Genomic DNA, 18,358 nt, shown 5'->3' on the forward strand with positions numbered 1-18,358 from the left:
TACCTGAAATTTATTCCTTTTTTTTTTTTTTTGCTTTTCTTGTTAGAGTATGAATCCATTGAGAACAAGGATAGCACAGCCATTATAATAATGAAAGTGATAGTAATGGTAATATGAACAGCCACCACCTTTCCACTTAGCCGAATGTCTAGCACATTCTAGGTGCTCATTAAATCTTCGTTGCACAAATGAAGGAATAGACCCAGTGTTTACTATTTTGGAATATGTCCTTTCAGTCTTTTATAAAATTATATGAATTATTTATGTAATATGTATATTACATATACTATATAATAGTTGCCCCATATCTACAGGTGATATATTCCAAAACGTGAGATGATAAAATGCTTATGTGGTGAGATGTTATGAGGTGAATGATGTAGGCACTGTGATGTAGCATTATGCTGCTATTGACCTTCTGACAACACCTCACAAAGAGGATCATTTCCTTCCAGACTGTGGTTGACCACAGTTAACTGAAACCTTGGATAAGGGGGACTGCTGCATATAGTATACTATTTATAAAATTTATATTATTATGTGTTGTACTTTGGAAAGCACATATAAGGAAAGTGAGATGATAGTGTAAAAAAAGTACATATTAGCCACACAAAACATTGATTGAACTTTATGCAAAAACTGTGTAGTCTTTCCTATTAGGTTCTTGGAGTAAATGGGGCAGAAATTGTGTCATAAATTAATTCTTAATCTCCAAAACTTGGTACATAGTAGGTATTCAAAAAATGTTTGCAAATGAATGAATATTTCAGAGGTGGTTTGTATGTGTGTGGGTAGTTGCATCTGAATTTTTTTTTCTGTGTGTTTTGGGAATGTATAATGTATATATGTCATACACCCATATGATCTAGGTTCCATGATGTTCTGTAAATCTACCTTTCTAGCCTTTTGCCTTTTTATCATTCTCTCTGCTATATTAATTACTGTTATTTGTAGATATTCCATGTCTGTCCATTCCATTCACACTTCTTCCCATGTGTTGTTTCCACACCTTTGCATTTTCTCATTGGCACCTTTACCTGTCAAATCCCAAGTGCCCTTTAAGGCTGGTGTTGCAAGCTCAAATGTATACAGGGGCTAATCAGGTAAAAAATGAGTCAAGTAGATTTAGGTGGAGATTGTGGAGAACTAGAAAACATTATCCTGTCTAAAAAGGCCCAGCAACTCTGGTTTGAGCTAATTTTTACCATGTTAAAAGTGGGCCCATGTTACCAGATATTTCAACTTTACTAGAGAAGTTGAAAATCTGTATTCATGTATGAAGTCTGATTTTTAAATGTAAGCAATTAATATAAAAGTTTAAACACTGTGCAGGCCAAATAACATTTAAAGGCTGAATTTAGTAGTCACGTTCTCAGTTTGCGGCCACTATTCTATGCTTATTTCAGATACTTTGTGCATGAATCATATTCTCTGATTCCAGCAGACTTTTTCTTCTCTGTTCTTTCAGCATTTTATATATACCTCACTTACAGTGCTGTTTCCAAGGTGCCTTAGATCTTTTTTTTTTAAAGATTTTATTTATTTATTCGACAGAGATAGAGACAGCCAGTGAGAGAGGGAACACAAGCAGAGGGAGTGGGAGAGGAAGAAGCAGACTCATAGCGGAAGAGCCTGATGTGGAGCTCGATCCCATAAGGCCGGGATCACGCCCCGAGCTGAAGGCAGACGCTCAACCGCTGTGCCACCCAGGCGCCCCCCCCCTTTTTTTTTATATGGAGTGGGGAGAGGGAGAGGCAGGGGTGGGAGTGGGAGGGAGAGAATCCTAAGCAGGCTCCACACCCAGCATGGCGTCTGATGCGGGGCTTGCTTTCACAACCCTGAGATCATGACTTGAGTGGATGTCAAGAGTCAGATGCTTAACTGACTGAGCTACCTTGGTGCACCTGCCAAGCTGCCTTGATTCTTAATATGTTTTTCTCTTCTGTACATTGGAAACATTTGATGGCTTGGATTGGGTCTAATTCTGCACTTGGTAAATATTGGTATAAAATAAATGCTTATATACATAAGGCTTTGGTATATATACATTTATTTCTCCTCTGGTTATCTTTATTTCTCCTCTACTTGGTTATCTTGGAAACCAGCATCTGCTTCTTGTAAAAACACCAGTGGTATCTTGGCTTTAATTGGCTTTAATTGCTGAAGAGCTGTACTTATGGAAGGGACTGAATTGGTTAACATTGCTACTCAAAAGCTGGTTTGATTTAGATTCTATCTGATGGCTTAAATTTTATAATTTAATTTATAAATTGAGGTAGAAATAATGACTAAGATTTTTTAATGATAGTCAATAAGAAGAAAAATTGATAAATTGGACCTCATTGAAATGAAAAACTTTTGCTCTGTGAAAGACCCTGTGAAGAAGGTGAAAAGATAAGCTACAGGCTGGGATAAAATATTTGCAAACCACATATCTGACAAAGGACTTGAATCTAGAATATATAAAGAGCTCTCAAAACGTAAACAACAAAACAACAACAACAACAAAGAAAATGAGCAAAAGGTACAAATAGGTATTTCACTGAAGGGGATATACAGATGGCAAATAAGCATATGAGAAGAGGTTCAAAATCATTAGCCATTATAAAAATACAGCTTAAAGCCACAGTGATATTATTATTACACACCTGTCAGAATGGCTCGAGAGAAAAAAAAAAAAACCACCAAATGCTGGTGAGAATGCTAAGAAACGTGATCACTCATACATCACTGATGGTAATGTGAAATGGAAAGAGTGGCAGTTCTTATAAAACTGAACAAGTATTTAACATGATCCAGAAGTTGCACTCTTGGTCATTTATTTCAGGGAAATGAAAGCTATGTTCCCACAAAAACCTGTACATTAATGTTCATAGCCATTTTACTTGTAATAGCCCCAAACTGGGAATAATCCAGATATCCTTCAATGCATAAATGGTAAAACAAACTGAAATATATCCATACCAAGGAACACAGCTCAGCCAAAAGGAAGAAACTATTGATAAAACAACTACGATGGATCTTGAGGGACTTATGCTGAGTGAAAACAGTTGATCTCAAAAGTCACATATTGTATGAATCCATTTATATAACATCTTGTATAGAAATGGAGAACAGATTAGTGGTTGCTGTGGGTTGGTGGTTGGGGGTTGGGTGGGGGAATGTGACTGGAAAAGGACAACACAAGGGATCCCTGTGATTGAACTGTTCTGTATCCTGACTGTGGTGATGGTCACACAAGTCTTTACATATGATAAAATTTCATATAACTAAATACCCATATGTGAGTGCCTGTAAAACTGATGAAATCTGAAGATGGTCAGTGGGTTGTATCAGTTTTCTGGTTGTCATATTATACTGTGGTTACATAAGTTGTTGCCATTGGAGGAAACTGGGTGGAAGATATACAGATCTGTCTGTATTTCTTACACCTGCATGTGACTATGATAATCTCAAAAAGCTTAAACAAATAACTTACACCAATAAAGCCTATAAGATTAATTTTTTTCTTTGACTTTTATTTTACCAGGCAATGATCTAATCATGTCAGAGAAAGATGGTATTGAGACTCCAGTGATAACTGAAGTAACCTCCACCCTTGAAGATGGGAACTGTGAGCCAGCCAAGAATTCTGAGTCTGTTGATCAAAGTGCCAAGCTGGAGAATAAACCAGAACCTGTAGCTATCACTCGGAAAAGACCAGAGTCCAAACCTTCCAGTGACCTTGAGACTTCAGAAGTTCTCCCTGTTGAGGCATCACAGGCTGCAGGCAAAGTAGAGTATCTATTAAAACACTGGGATTAAAAGTTAGGGTTAAAAGGAATTTGGAACCAAAACCAATTTAAGATTGTATCTATTTCTTTTTTTTAAAAGCTGTAAAATTTTTTTCTCAGTTTTATAAATGACTTTATGAGTAGTTGCCTCTGCTACATGGTGCTTAAATGCAGGTGACATAACATCTGTCAGTGAAGCAATACAATTCTTTAGCTTAATGATGTGTATTTCTCTACCTGTACTTTGGGCTAATAATTAGATACCTTGTCTATACGCTCTCTTATTCTCTCCTTTTTCCCTTTTCTTTTGCCTTTTGTTTTTCTGCCTACTGGGAAGAATAGGAGACTGTTTCCAAAGATGTACCTCAAACTGGATGGGGATATTGGGGCAGCTGGGGCAAGTCCTTACTCTCTTCAGCCTCAGCTACAGTAGCTACAGTAGGTAAGATCATCCGTCATTTCATTAATTTTTGTGTGTATGTTGCTATAGATCTGTGTTAAAAATGACTTTGTTAATAATTCTTCCATATTTACTTACGGGCTTTATAGTTGGAGAATTCATTAGGAATGATGGGCTGATTTATAGTACACCTAGAGTTTGCAGCATTTTCTCATTAGCATTTCTTATTAGAGTTTCTCGTTAACCAGAAATTGTTAATACAAAACTATTGTGTGGTGGTAAATCAAGTTTGTTGGGTTTTTTTGTTTGTTTTGCTTTTTGGTAAGATTACACTCCCAAACATTAGGTATGTATAGGTCAGAATAACATGTCTGTGACCATAGTGATTTTAAAAATCTGCAGGATTGTTTTTGGTTTATTTCTTCAGTTTTGGTGACTGATAGTAGTATTCAAATGTAAAAATGTTACCATTTTTCTCCTTAGGACAGGGTATTTCAAATGTCATTGAGAAGGCAGAGACTTCTCTTGGAATTCCTAGTCCCAGTGAAATTTCAACCGAAGTTCAGTATGCAACAGGTCAGTATGTGGAAACATTAAGACCTAGAATTATGGGTCAAAATGAAACAGTTGAGCTCATTTTTCAGTATATATTTAATGAGTGTCTAATATTCAGGGCATCAGGGGACTGGTGAGAAAGTTTGGAATCTTTGACTACCAGAGGTCTGTGTCTTTTAGCCACTTTAGTCATCTACGAAGTGGGGTAATCTATGTCACAGGACTCTTACAAACATTAAATAAGGTCGTGAATGTAGAATATAAGAATTGCTCAGCATTGTGTTTGGCACAAATGAGTAAGAGCCCAAGAAGTATTAGCTGAGTTTGACTCCGTTGTGACACACAAAAAAATTTTAACATGTTTAGTTTTGGGGGTTTGTTTTTTTGTCTTTGGATTTTTATGAGGGTGAAATTTAATTTTGGATACCTGCTTTGATCACTGTACTCTCACTTAAGCCACAAAAGACAGAATTATAACCAGGGATCAAGATGGCCTGGGACCAGAAAACAGGAAGCTTTTCAGGCCCTGATTTTGCTTTTCTCCATCTCTTAGGGGCTTTATTGTCTCCCACTCTTGTTTCTCTTTGATTGTCTCATTTTTTTTTCTCAAATAAGCATAATTTTCTAGGATAAAATTTAAAATGGGCCATATTTTAAAAACTCAGATTTATTGCTTTTATAATTTATATGTATAATTAATTATAAATTATATGTAAATGTATAATTTACATACAGGAAAGCTTACTCTTTTTAGGTATACAGTTATGTGTTTCTTTTTTTTTTTTTAATGTTTTTTTATTATATTATGTTAGTCACCATACAGTACATCCCCGGTTTCCGATGTAAAGTTCGATGATTCATTAGTTGCGTATAATACCCAGTGCACCATGCAATATGTGCCCTCCTTACTACCCATCACCAGTCTATCCCATTCCCCCACCCCCTTCCCCTCTGAGGCCCCCAGTTTGTTTCTCATAGTCCATAGTCTCTCATGCTTCATTCCCCCTTCTGATTACCCCCCTTTCTTTATCCCTTTCTTCCTCTACCGATCTTCCTAGTTCTTATGTTCCATAGATGAGAGAAATCATATGATAATTGTCTTTCTCTGCTTGACTTATTTCACTTAGCATTATCTCCTCCAGTGCCGTCCATGTTGCAGCAAATGTTGAGAACTCGTTCTTTCTGATAGCTGAGTAATATTCCATTGTATATATGGACCACAACTTTTTAATCCATTCATCTGTTGAAGGACATCTCAGTTCCTTCCATTATTTGGCTATTGTGGACATTGCTGCTATGAACATTGGGGTGCATACGGCCCTTCTCTTCACTACGTCTGTATCTTTGGGGTAAATACCCAGTAGTGCAATGGCTGGGTCATAGGGTAGCTCAATTTTTAACTTTTTAAGGGACCTCCACACTGTTTTCCAGAGTGTCTGTACCAACTTGCATTCCCACCAACAATGTAGGAGGGATCCCCTTTCTCCACATCCTCTCCAGCAATTGTTGTTTCTTGCCTTGTCAATTTTTGCCATTCTAACTGGCGTAAGGTGGTATCTTAGTGTGGTTTTGATTTGAATTTCCCTGATGGCTAGAGATTTTGAACATTTTTTCATGTGTCAGCCATTTGTATGTCATCATTGGAAAAGTGTCTGTTCATATCTTCTGCCCATTTTATGATTTGTTTATTTGTTCTCGCGTATTGAGTTTGAGAAGTTCTTTGTAGATCTTGGATACCAGTCTTTTATCTGTAGCACCATTTGCAAATATCTTCTCCCATTCCGTGGGCTGCCTCTTAGTTTTTTTGACTGTTTCCTTGGCTGTGCAGAAGCTTTTTATCTTGATGAAGTCCCACAAGTTCAATTTATCTTTTGTTTCTCTTGCCTTTGGAGATGTGTCATGAAAAAGGTTGCTTTGGCCGATGTCGTAGAGGTTGCTGCCTATGTTCTCCTCTAGGATTTTGATGGATTCCTGTTTCACATCAAGGTCTTTCATCCATTTGGAGTTTATTTTTGTGTATGGTGTGAGAGAGTGGTCAAGTTTCATTCTTTTGCATGTAGCTGTCCAATTTTCCCAGCACCATTTATTGAAGAGACTGTCTTTTTTCCACCGGCTGTTTTTTCCTGCTTTATTAAAGATTAGTTGCCCAAAGAGGCGAGGGTCCATTTCTGGGTTCTCTATTCTGTTCCATTGGTCTACGTGTCTGTTTTTGTGCCAGTACCATGCTGTCTTTGTGATCACAGCTTTGTAGTACAGCTCGAAATCCGGCATTGTGATGCCCCGAGCTTTGTTTTTCCTTTTCAACAGTTCCTTGGAGATTCGGGGCCTTTTCTGGTTCCATACAAATTTAAGGACTATTTGTTCCAGTTCTTTGAAAAATGTCATTGGTATTTTGATCGGGATAGCATCGAAAGTGTAGATTGCTCTGGGTAGCATGGACATTTTAACTATGTTAATTCTTCTGATCCATGAGCATGGAATATTTTTCCATCTCTTTGTGTCTTCCTCAATGTCTTTCAAGAGTGATTTATAGTTTCTAGAATATAGATCCTTTACGTCTCTGGTTAAGTTAATTCCAAGGTAACGTATGGTTTTTGGTGCTATTGTAAATGGGATGGATTCCCTAATTTCTCTTTCTTCAGTCTCGTTATTCGTGTATAGAAATGCAACGATTTCTGAGCATTGATTTTGTATCCCGCCACATTACTGAATTGCTCTATAACTTCTGATAGTTTGGGAGTGGATTCTTTTGGGTTTTCCATATAGAGTATCATGTCATCTGCGAAGAGAGACATTTTGACTTCTTCTTTGCCGATTTGGATACCTTTTATTCCTTTTTGTTGTCTGATTGCTGTTGCAAGGACTTCTAGTACTATGTTGAATAATAGTGGCGAGAGTGGGCATCCTTGTCGTGTTCCTGATCTTAAGGGAAAGGCTTCCAGCTTTTCCCCATTGAGAATAATATTTGCTGTAGGCTTTTCATAGATGGCTTTTATGAGATTGAGAAATGTACCCTCTATTCCTACGTTCTGAAGGGTTTTAATCAGGAAAGGATGTTGTATTTTGTCAAATGCTTTTTCTGCATCAATTGAGCAGATCATATGGTTCCTGAGTCTTTTCTTGTTGATATGATGTATCACGCTGATCGATTTGCAAATGTCGAACCACGCTTGCATCCCAGGTATGAATCCCACTTGATCGTGATGGATAATCCTTTTAATGTACTGTTGGATTCTATTAGCTAGGATCTTGGTGAGGATTTTGGCGTCCATATTCATTAGGGAAATCGGTCTGTAATTCTCCTTTTTGATGGGGTCTTTGCCTGGTTTGGGGATCAAGGTAACATTGGCCTTATAGAATGAGTTTGATAGCTTTCCTTCTGTTTCTATTTTTTGAAATAGCTTTAGGAGAATAGGTATTATTTCTTCTTTGAATGTTTGGTAGAATTCCCCAGGAAAACCGTCCGGGCCTGGAGTTTTGTTATTTGGAAGGTTGTTTATCACTGACTCAATCTCTTCATAATTAATTGGTCTGTTTAAAAAATCAATTTCTTCCTGTTTCAGTCTTGGTAGTTTATAGGTTTCCAGGAAGGCCTCCATCTTTTCCAGATTGCATAATTTATTGGCATATAGCTGTTGATAAAAGTTTCTAATAATCCTTCCAATTTCATTGTTGTTGGTTGTGACCTCTCCTTTTTTATTCATAATTTTATTAATTTGGGTCCTTTCTCTATTCTTTTGGGTAAGTCTTGCCAACGGTTTGTCAATTTTATTGATTCTCTCAAAGAACCAGCTTCTAGTCCTGTTGGTCTGCTCTACTGTACTTCTGGTTTCTAATTCATTGATTTCTGCTCTAATCTTGGTCAACTGCTTCCTCGTGAGTGGATTAGGCCTGTCCCTCTGTTGCTGTTCCAGCTTCTTGAGGTGAGAATATAAAAACTGCATTTTAGATTTTTCTATTCTTTTGAGTGAGGCTTGGATGGCTATGTATTTCCCCCTTAGGACTGCCTTTGCAGTATCCCATAGCTTTTGGACCGTTGTGTTTTCATTCTCATTGGTCTCCATGAATTGTTGAAATTGATTTTTGATTTCCTGGTTTATCGAGTCATTCCTGAGCAGGATGGTTCTTAGTCTCCAAGTGTTTGTGTTTCTTCCAAATTTTTCCTTGTGGTTGAGTTCCAATTTCAGAGCGTTGTGGTCTGAGAATATGCAGGGGATAATTTCAGTCTTTTGGTATCGGTTGAGACCTGTTTTGTGTCCCAGAACATGGTCTATTCTTGAGAATGTTCCATGGGCATTAGAATAGAATGAGTATTCTTTGGTTCTGGGGTGTAGTGTTCTATATATATCTATGAGGTCCAAGTCGTCGAGTATGCCTTTCAAAGCTCTTGTTTCTATGTTGGTTTTCTGCTCTGATGCTCTGTCTATTGCTGATAGTGGAGTGGTGAGGTCCCCTACTATTAATGTATTTTTATCTATATGTCTCTTTATTCTGGTTAAGAGTTGGCTTGTGTATCTTGCTGCTCCCCTGGTGGGGGCATATATATTTATAATTGTCATATCCACTTGTTGGATACATCCTTTAAGAATAATATAGTGCCCTTCTGTGTCCCTAACTGTAGTCTTTAGCTTAAAATCCAATCTGTCTGATATGAGAATTGCTACCCCAGCTTTCTTTTGAGGTCCATTGGCGTGAAAGATGGTATTCCATCCCTTTACTTTCAGTCTGAATGTATCTTTAGGTTCAAAATGAGTCTCTTGTAGACAGCAAATGGATGGGTCATGTCTTACTATCCAGTCTGCAACCCTGTGGCATTATGGGAGCATTTAGGCCATTTACATTGAGACTGATTATTGAGAGATATGATTTTAATAATGCCATGTTGCCAGCAAAGTCTTTGTTTCTATCGATTGTGACTTTCTGTTCTGTATCAACTTGGGGCCTTTTTACTTTTATAGAACCCCCCTTAAAATCTCCTGTAGGGCTGGTTTCGTGGTTATGAAATTGATCAATGACTGGCGATTCTAGAAAGTCTTTATTTCTCCATCAATTCTGAATGACAGCCTTGCTGGATAGAGGATCCTTGGCTGCATGTTTTTCTCTGAAAGAGCTTTAAGAATGCCCCCCCCCAACCCTTTCTCTCATTCCAGGTCTGTGTAGACAGGTCTGACGTAATTCTGATACCTCTGCCTTGGTACGTGAGAAATTTCTTTGCCCTGGCCACTTTCAATACTGTATCCTTGCATCTAATATTTGCGAAATGCACTATGACGTGACGTGGTGTAAGTTTGTCGTGGTTGAGCTTGGGAGAGGTCCTCTCTGCCTCTTGGACAGAAATGTTTGTTTCCCTTGCTAGATTAGGGAAGTTTTCAGCTACAATTTGTTCAAATATCTCTTCTAGACCTCTGTTTTTCTCCACCCGCTCTGGGATGCCGATGATTCTGACATTGGAACATTTCATTGAGTCAGTAATCTCCCGTAACCTACATTCCTGTGTGTGGATTTTTTTGAGCCCAGATTCTATTTTAGTTTTTTCTTCTACTAACCCATCCTCCAATTCGCCGATTTGTTCTTCTGCCTCATTGACCCTGGCCGTCGGAGCCTCTAGTTTTGACTGCATTTGGCTCATAGAATTTTTAATTTCTGCCGAATTCGCTCTCATTTCCATCCTTAGAGATTCTGTATTCTCATTAACATTTTCGTTAATACTTTTTTCAAGTCTGCACATCATCTTGACCATTGTTACTCTGAATTCCATTTCTGATAATTTGGTTATATCCATATCCATTAGTTCTGTGGCAGAGGCCTGAGACTCATTGTCTTTTCTTTGCTGGGGGGGACTTGTCCTTCTCGTCATTCTGATGAAGAGAGGTTGCGGGGTTGTCCAGAGCCCAAATTATTGACCGGGACCCAGGCCGTGCGCCCTTGTTTTATAGGGATCTTAGGGATGTGGGCTTCTTGATTTTTCAGCCTGCCTTCTGGGGGAGGGGCCTGTCACGCCGATACTCAGGCAACCCTGTTTGGGTAGAGTCTCCGTGTCCCCTGCGAGGGGGGATGGGGATGGGCACACTGTGAGCCGGTGTTTCCAGGCTTTTGTACTGTGGTGGCTTTCCCTGGCGGTTTGATGTGCCTCTTCTGAGAGTCAAAGCAGCAGTGGCCGAATCTTAGCCTCTGTCTCAGAACAGAGGGATTGCAGATCGTTCTCCACCGATGTTCTGGCCACTTTAACTCTGTTACTGTTGGTGCTGCTCAACCCTGCAGTGTTCCAGGATGTGTGCCCCACACCCAGCGTCCCAGCCCTCACTTCCTGGGCCGGCGCATCTCTGTCCTTTGTGTTTCTAATACCGCCAGCCCCCCCCCCCCCACCCGCGCACGCTCCGAAGCTCTGGCCCTCAGTCTGGTGGCGTGCGTTCCCAGCTCACGGTCTCAAGTCTGCTCTCTCGCGGGTGCAGGTCCACAAGTCCGCCCGCTCCCCCGTGCAGGTGGCTACCAGCTTCCCGGTGCCCAAACACAGCGGCTCCCTCCCCCTTCCGTTTATCTTCCGATATCTGTGCACGGTTTCACGGCTCCCCGCTTCGTACCTCGATACTCAGCGCTGGAGATGTTCACTTGTAGAGATCCAGATGTATCTTCCTGCGTCTCAGGCTGATTCCGCGGATGTTCAGGCTGGTCGGGTACCTATCCAGCTTGACTCAGGGGACTGGCTGAAAAAGGGGTCCCCTACTCCTCCGCCATCTTAACTCCGACCAGTTTATGGTTTCAATGAACATACAATCCTGTTTACACAGTATAATCACAGTCCATTTTGATTATACAGTATTGAATATTTCCTATATGTGTATAGATAATCAAAATATAAGAATATTTTCATCACCCCCCGAAAGACTTCTCATACCCCTTTGTGGTCACTCCCATCACTTACTCTCAGTTTTTGGGAACTGCTAATCTATTTTCTGCCTAAGGTTTGACTTTGTGCAGAAGATCATATACATGGAATCATACAGTATATAATGTATTGTTACATATATCAGTAGCTTATTAAAACGACTGGATTTTGTTTTTGAAATGAAAATGAAAAAAGCTATGTTTTCATTTAAAAATATGTAAATAGTTTAAAATAATAAAATAAAAAGGGCTAAGGCTACTCTATGTATAGGAAGCAGGGTCTAATTTTTAAAATTTCACATAGATGCTGATAAAGCAAAACTATTTATGGACCATTGCTTCATCCCCTTCCTCCTGTAGGAGAGACAAATGCCAAAGAGAATGCAAACTCCTCCCCATTGACTGGGCCATTTGGTGTATTTTCAACCATCTCTACTGCTGTTCAGAGCACAGTGAGTAAAATGCATGATGGACTGTACCCCTCTGTGAATATAGTGGGCTTTTTTTTTTTAGATCTCTTTCTCCCTCTTTTTCTTGAAAAGCTGCGAGGATTGATTACTGTTATGGGAGTCCAGATTGCCAAAGATCAATCACTCTGATCCTAAGGGTAGAGTGAGAGCTACTTGAAAACTTTCTTTAAAGAAGTAGGAAGCAGAAGATGAAGAGTAACAGAGAGGCAATGTACATAATATTTTATGGACTATGAATTCTGAGTTTGGTGGCCCTAGAAAATGTCCCTACTTTACAAAAATGTTTTTCTCATAATTGCATAACTATAGATGATTAGAAACATTTTTTAAAAGGATTTTATAGGAAACTTTATGTCTTTCCTAATGAGGATAGATAACTAGCACTTATTAATTTTAACTTCTTGAAGTAAAACATATATATAGAAAAGTGAAATCATAAGTATTCAGTTTGAATTTTTACAATGTGAACACACTCAGACTAAGAAGCCAATATGATGGTATATCATAGGTTTTCCACCTGTACCCTCTCCCAGCCCTCTGCGCTTCTTCCTTTTGTCCATCAAGATAACCACAATCCTGACCTCTGCCATCATAGATTAATTTTGCCTACTTTTAAACTTGACGTAAACGGAATCATACAGTATGTACCTGATTGTATTTGGCTTCTTTCACTCAACATTATGTTTGTATGATTTCTCCATCTTGTAGTCTGTGTGGTGTATTCCATTTTCTTTGCCGTATTCCATTATGTGACTATGTAGCACTTATTTATTCCATGGTTAATGATTACTGGGGTTGTTTCCAGTTTTTAGCTTTTACAAATAGTACTGCCATGAACATTTTGTATGTCTTTTGATGAGCTTCTGTACACATTTCTGTTGAGTATGCAACCATGTGTAGAGTTGCTGGGTCATAGGATATTCATGTGGTCAGCTGTAGTAGATACTGACATACAGTTCTACAGAGTGTTTAAACCTGTTTACATTCCCACAAGCAATGGATGATTGTTTTAGGTGCTCCACATTCTTGCCAGTGCTTGGTATTGTTAGCCACTAGTTTATATAATCAAAACATGCAGATGTCTTTTTTCAGTATTACTGTAATGAAGTTGCATGTGTTTCCTAGGGAAAGAGCGTGATCAGTGGGGGTTTGGATGCCTTAGAATTCATTGGGAAAAAGACAATGGATGTAATAGCAGAAGGGGATCCTGGATTTAAAAGAACCAAGGGTCTGATGAACCGAAATTCTACATTGTCTCAGGTACTGTTGTCTCTACCCATTTACTTCATGTTTCTGTTTTGATCTGTATTTTTTCCTGTAGTAGATCTTGTTAATAATGCCTTTTGAAAACTTTTCAATGATATTTTTATTAAGGCTTTTTTGGGGTGGGGGGTAGCTGGTGAGAGCTCTGATATTAAGAAAAATGCCCAGTTCTTTTTCTCCTCCTCTTTCTTTTCTGTAGGAGCCTCCTGTCAGTGCAGTAGAAGGTGACAAGCCCTTTCAGAGTTGTTGAGTACATTAATGTTTAAAGCACTTTCCACCTGGTTCCTTGGGTGTTATTTACCCTGTCCAGAATCGAATTATGTGTGACCATTTTTTCCCAGCAGCTCCTTAGCCTATCAGCTTCGAATTGCAGTGCCAGGAATGAAAGGGCAGTGCTCTGTCCTGTTACCATCTTAGCTTTGCTTCCTTCAGCTATCAGAACTCACCCTTGAGCTCTCATTACTTGTTTCAGGGTAAGCCTCCACCTTTTTTTCAGGTTTTACGAGAGGCAAAGGAGAAAGAAGAGCTGTGGACCTCCAATGATGTTGCCTTGGAAACAGACAAGAAAACTCATTATGGGCTCCTCTTTGATGAATTTCAAGGCCTCTCACATCTGGAAGCTCTGGAGATGCTTTCCCGAGAAAGTGAAATAAAGGTAATTCCAAACAAACAATTTCAAATGGATGGTCTCCAAGCAAAGGAGTGCTGCATAGTTTCTTCTCTGTTTGTACAGTTGGAAGATGAAATATATTTCACACGGAGGCTTGAGACTCTTTGAAAATACTATACCAAGACAAATAAACTAATGTTTGAACTAATTGCAGGAAATAGAAAGAGTCAGGTGTTATTTATTTTAATTTAAGTAGAAAAGGACAAGTTAACCAAGCGGTCTTAATAATACATCTGTATTTTGCCTTGGCCTTTTTTTTTTTTTTTTTTTGGTAGTCTCTCAGGCTTAAGCTGCCAATTTGAATACAATTACCTCTTATTTTTTAATTGATTCAAGACTCTTTAACTTCCCCCTAATTTCTTAGCCATTGTTAAGCACTAATAATTTCAGGATGTTTCTGGCTTTTAATTTTTTTTTCTTAAGTATAAATTCTCCCTATCTTTCTGTAATGACTAGCCTCTTATATTAAGTTTCTTAAAGAATAGTTTGTATTGGCTGGTGAGCTCATAATTTTTATTTTAAGTTGGTCTGTAGCCTCTTCTCCATCTGAAAATGTTTTTCTTTTTCTTTTGTACTCTCGCAACTTCTTATTATTTTATATCCATTCAGGTGAAATCTATTCTTAATTCTCTAAGTGGAGAAGAATTAGAGACTCTAAAACTTGAATTGGAGCAACTCAAGGAAGCATTTTCCCTAGCAGAGTTCTGTGAGGAAGAAGAAGAAGAGAAAAAAGGTAATATGAAAATCCAGTATTTGAGTGGGAGGGATGTAGCATGTTTATATGCAGTGTATTGCCCTTGAAATAAATTATTTTCTAATTACACTAGTCTGATTTTACTTTTTGCTGCCTTGTCCCTGACTAGGTATTGAAATGAGCAGTTGGCCTTAAGTGCATATCTTTTTGCCCCACTCCTCCCTTCTGCCTCCAAACTGTTTGTGACTTTCTAGGTCTTACCTTGCAACTCAAAAAACGGCCTGCTTTTTTGGTTAGAGAATTGCCCTTGTTAGATTCCTGCCTCAGTCTGGCTGGTCATCCCTGTGAGCTTTTATATCCCCAGATACTGCTCCTGTGCCTCTCTGACTCCAGTGATCCCTATCCTTATCTTGAATTCAGGCATGTAGGGTGGCAGTTATTCAAAATGTGGGTGATAATTTGTCTTTTTTATTTTCCGAAGTTTTTTTTTTTTTATGTCATATTCTTAGTATCTGCATACTCTTGAAAATGCAAGTATAGTAACTACTCATTTTCGCAAAATTATAAGGAAACAAGGTCGTTTACATAAAGCATAATTTCTGGTCAACTGAGTCTTAAGCTTTTTTTTTTTAAAGATTTTATTTATTTATTTATTTATTTATTTATTTATTTATTTGACAGAGAGAGACAGCTAGAAAGGGAACACAAGCAAGGGGAGTGTGAGAGGGAGAAGCAGGCTTCCCGCCAAGCAGGGAGCCCGATGTGGGGCTCGATCCCAGGACACAGGGATCATGACCTGAGCCAAAGGCAGACGCTTAATGTCTGAGCCACCCAGGCACCCCGAATCTTAAGCTTTTTTTTTTTTTTTAAAGATTTTATTTATTTATTTGACAGAGAGAGAGACAGCCAAGACAGCCAGCGAGAGAGGGAACACAGGCAGGGGGAGTCGGAGAGGAAGAAGCAGGCTCCCAGCGGGAAAGCCCGATGTGGGGCTCGATCCCAGAACTCCGAGATCACGCCCTGAGCCAAAGGCAGATGCTTAACGACTGAGCCACCCAGGCGCCCCCCGAATCTTAAGCTTTTAAGAGTTGTTTTATTTTAAAGTTCAGCTGTAAATATTTCTAATATGTATTACTAACTTTTTTTTTTAGTAGAATCTAATGAGCACAGTTTTTTGCCTTTTTTTTTTTTTTCTGATGAAATGATCAGTTATAAACATTAAAAGTGGCTAGAAAAATTCATTCAGGGTCCATCAAGACACATGAGCCAATCACCCATGTGGTAGATTAAAGTCAGTGATTTGAAAAGTGTAGTCTGCAGATTCTCGGGTCCCCAGGATCTCTTCAGGGAATCCATGAGTCAATGTTTTTTTCTTTTTAAAAAAAAATGTGTCATTTTGACATTTGCACTGATGGTGCAGAAGCAGTGGTGAGTAAAATTACTGGTGTCTTAACACAGATTAAGACAGTGGTACCAAACTATACTAATATTTTATTTTCAGTGCCATGCATTCATAGTAAAAAAATAAATAAATTAAATAAAATTTTAAAGTGTCAGTTTCATTTAACCTTGTCCTTATGAAACAACAGTGATTTATCTTACTAAGTCTTGACCCTTGTGTACACTTATTTTTCATATTTGTGTGATGAATACTGAAGTGTCTCAAGGAAAAGCACTGTTTTTTGAGTTGTATGCTGAAGTACCTGTTTTTTCATGGGACACCATTTTTATTTAAAAAGATTGCAGTCACAGACTGTTCAGAGTAGGATATTTGGTAAACATTTTCTTGAAAATGAATGAAATGAGCTTTCACTTAAGGAAAGAAATATTTGTGACTAGTAAAATTTAAACTAAGCAAAAGTTAGAATTTTGTAAAACTTCTGTGGTGAGCTTGACAGCTTCCCAGTGCTTACAGATTTTTTTGATGAAATTGGTGGTCATAGTAACATATTTGATCTCCTGGGGGTATTTAAATGTGTTAGCATTTAGAAGATTTGCATAATTCAGAGAACCAGTATTTTCCACATGACTAATGGGTGGTGTCACAAAGTCATGCTTGGGCAAGAGATAGACCAGCGGATTTTAATTTAATGTAACTGAATTCAAAATTTCATGATATGATTTCAGGTTCTACATTATAACTAACCTTTAAGAAATAACTATTTGAGTTTTGCTGTACTGTAAAAGAACATTCACAGTTATCTGCAAAGGGTATTAAATTGTTCTCCTCTTTCCAACTATGTGAGCTTGAATTTTCTTTGCGTACTTAAAACAGCATATCACAACAGATTGAATGTAAAAGCAGATAAAAGAATCTAGCTGTCTTTAAGCTAGGCATTAAAGAGATTTGCGGAGATATGAAACAATGGCATTCATCTCACTAAAATTTTTCTTTTTCGGAAAATATAATTGTTTTTCTTAAAAATTATGTCAACAAGTGTGTTTAAAGAATTCAAACATTTCAGTTTTAATTTTTAATATAAGTGTTGACAGATATGTAACTTACATTAAAAAAGACACTTTGGGGTTCTCAAAAAGTTTTAAGAGTATAAAGGGGTCCTAAGACCAAAGTGTTTTTGAGAGCTGCTATATTAAATTACCCTAAACTGCTATGCTTTTATTTTTATTTTTTTTACTTTTTATAATAATTTTTTATTATGTTATGTTAGTCACCATACAGTACATCCCTAGTTTTTAATGCTATGCTTTTAGAAATGTCTCTTTTGCTTTTCAGAATTGTGCATCTTTATGTTCTGTGCATTTATCTGCCCATCTTTTAATTCTCTTCACTATCAGTGAGCTTCCTTCTAATACTCTCTGAATCTCATTTTCTATCTTTAATCAGCTTTGGGTGGAAAACCAGTTAACCTAGTCTTATTCAAGTTGTGTATTAAAAGGGCACTTTGAGAGTCTTAGGGCTTTTCTTGTGAGAGAAGGAAGTAAAGTAGAATGTATGGATTCTATACTAAGAGATACTTCCTCTTTTTTGTTCCCATTTGTGTTTTGCACTGCATTCTAAGAAGTCATATTGGCTGGTTATATAACATCTTGCTATATATTCTATGTAAAGATACTGGTCCTAATATGAAATGGCTCATGAATACAAGTTTTTAAAACTTACCTGAAGTACTGAGAAGGCAGTATAGCATGGTGGATGAAAGGATGGGTTTTGGAGTTAGACTGGGGTTCAGAATCAAGATCTGCTATTTCCTAAGCCATGTGACCTTGGAAAATTACTTAACACTGAAATTCTGTTTTCTCAACTGTAAGAAGATGCTAATTCCTCTCAGGTTGTTATAAGGACTAAATGAAATATTTAAGGTGTGACACATGGTAAGCACTCAACAAATGGTGGCTGGTATTTTCACTATTAGGGTGGCATAAGTAAATAAAGATCTATGCTTAGCAGGAAATCCATAAATTAATTTTTATTTACTTAAGTTGCTCTATTGTACCTAACTGAGCCCTAGTGTGGCAATCCCCAGTTATTTATAAACTTAATTTATTTGTACATAATGCCATTAACAGTATTTGTTCAATTTAGTCAACATCTGGCTTTGCATAGTAATCAGAAATCCTGATCTTTAAGTACCAATTTGAGGACTCTAATGGCATTTTGGAACAGATGGATTTGTGTCTATGACATTT

General features: G+C 37.9%; 1 protein-coding gene across 3 annotated transcripts in view; it reads left to right on the forward strand.

The window, feature by feature from the left end:
• The window catches only part of FAM114A2 (family with sequence similarity 114 member A2), a 39,158-nt gene that overhangs the window by 898 nt on the left and 19,902 nt on the right, over positions 1-18,358 (forward strand). For 2 of the 3 annotated variants that reach the window (XM_045791961.2, XM_045791962.2), the window contains exons 2-8: positions 3,530-3,774; positions 4,116-4,215; positions 4,657-4,749; positions 11,974-12,065; positions 13,209-13,343; positions 13,843-14,001; positions 14,626-14,749. In XM_045791961.2, coding sequence (XP_045647917.2) covers positions 3,544-3,774; positions 4,116-4,215; positions 4,657-4,749; positions 11,974-12,065; positions 13,209-13,343; positions 13,843-14,001; positions 14,626-14,749 — 934 coding nt within the window. In that variant the 5' untranslated portion in view covers positions 3,530-3,543. Of the gene's footprint in view, positions 1-2,312; positions 2,525-3,529; positions 3,775-4,115; positions 4,216-4,656; positions 4,750-11,973; positions 12,066-13,208; positions 13,344-13,842; positions 14,002-14,625; positions 14,750-18,358 lie in introns of those variants that run through there. The other variant, XM_087867838.1, reaches the window with a different exon arrangement.

Source organism: Ursus americanus, chromosome 15, assembly GCF_024610735.1.
Source record: "Ursus americanus isolate L20-20 chromosome 15, mUrsAme1.1.p, whole genome shotgun sequence".
Taxonomy (NCBI): domain Eukaryota; kingdom Metazoa; phylum Chordata; class Mammalia; order Carnivora; family Ursidae; genus Ursus; species Ursus americanus.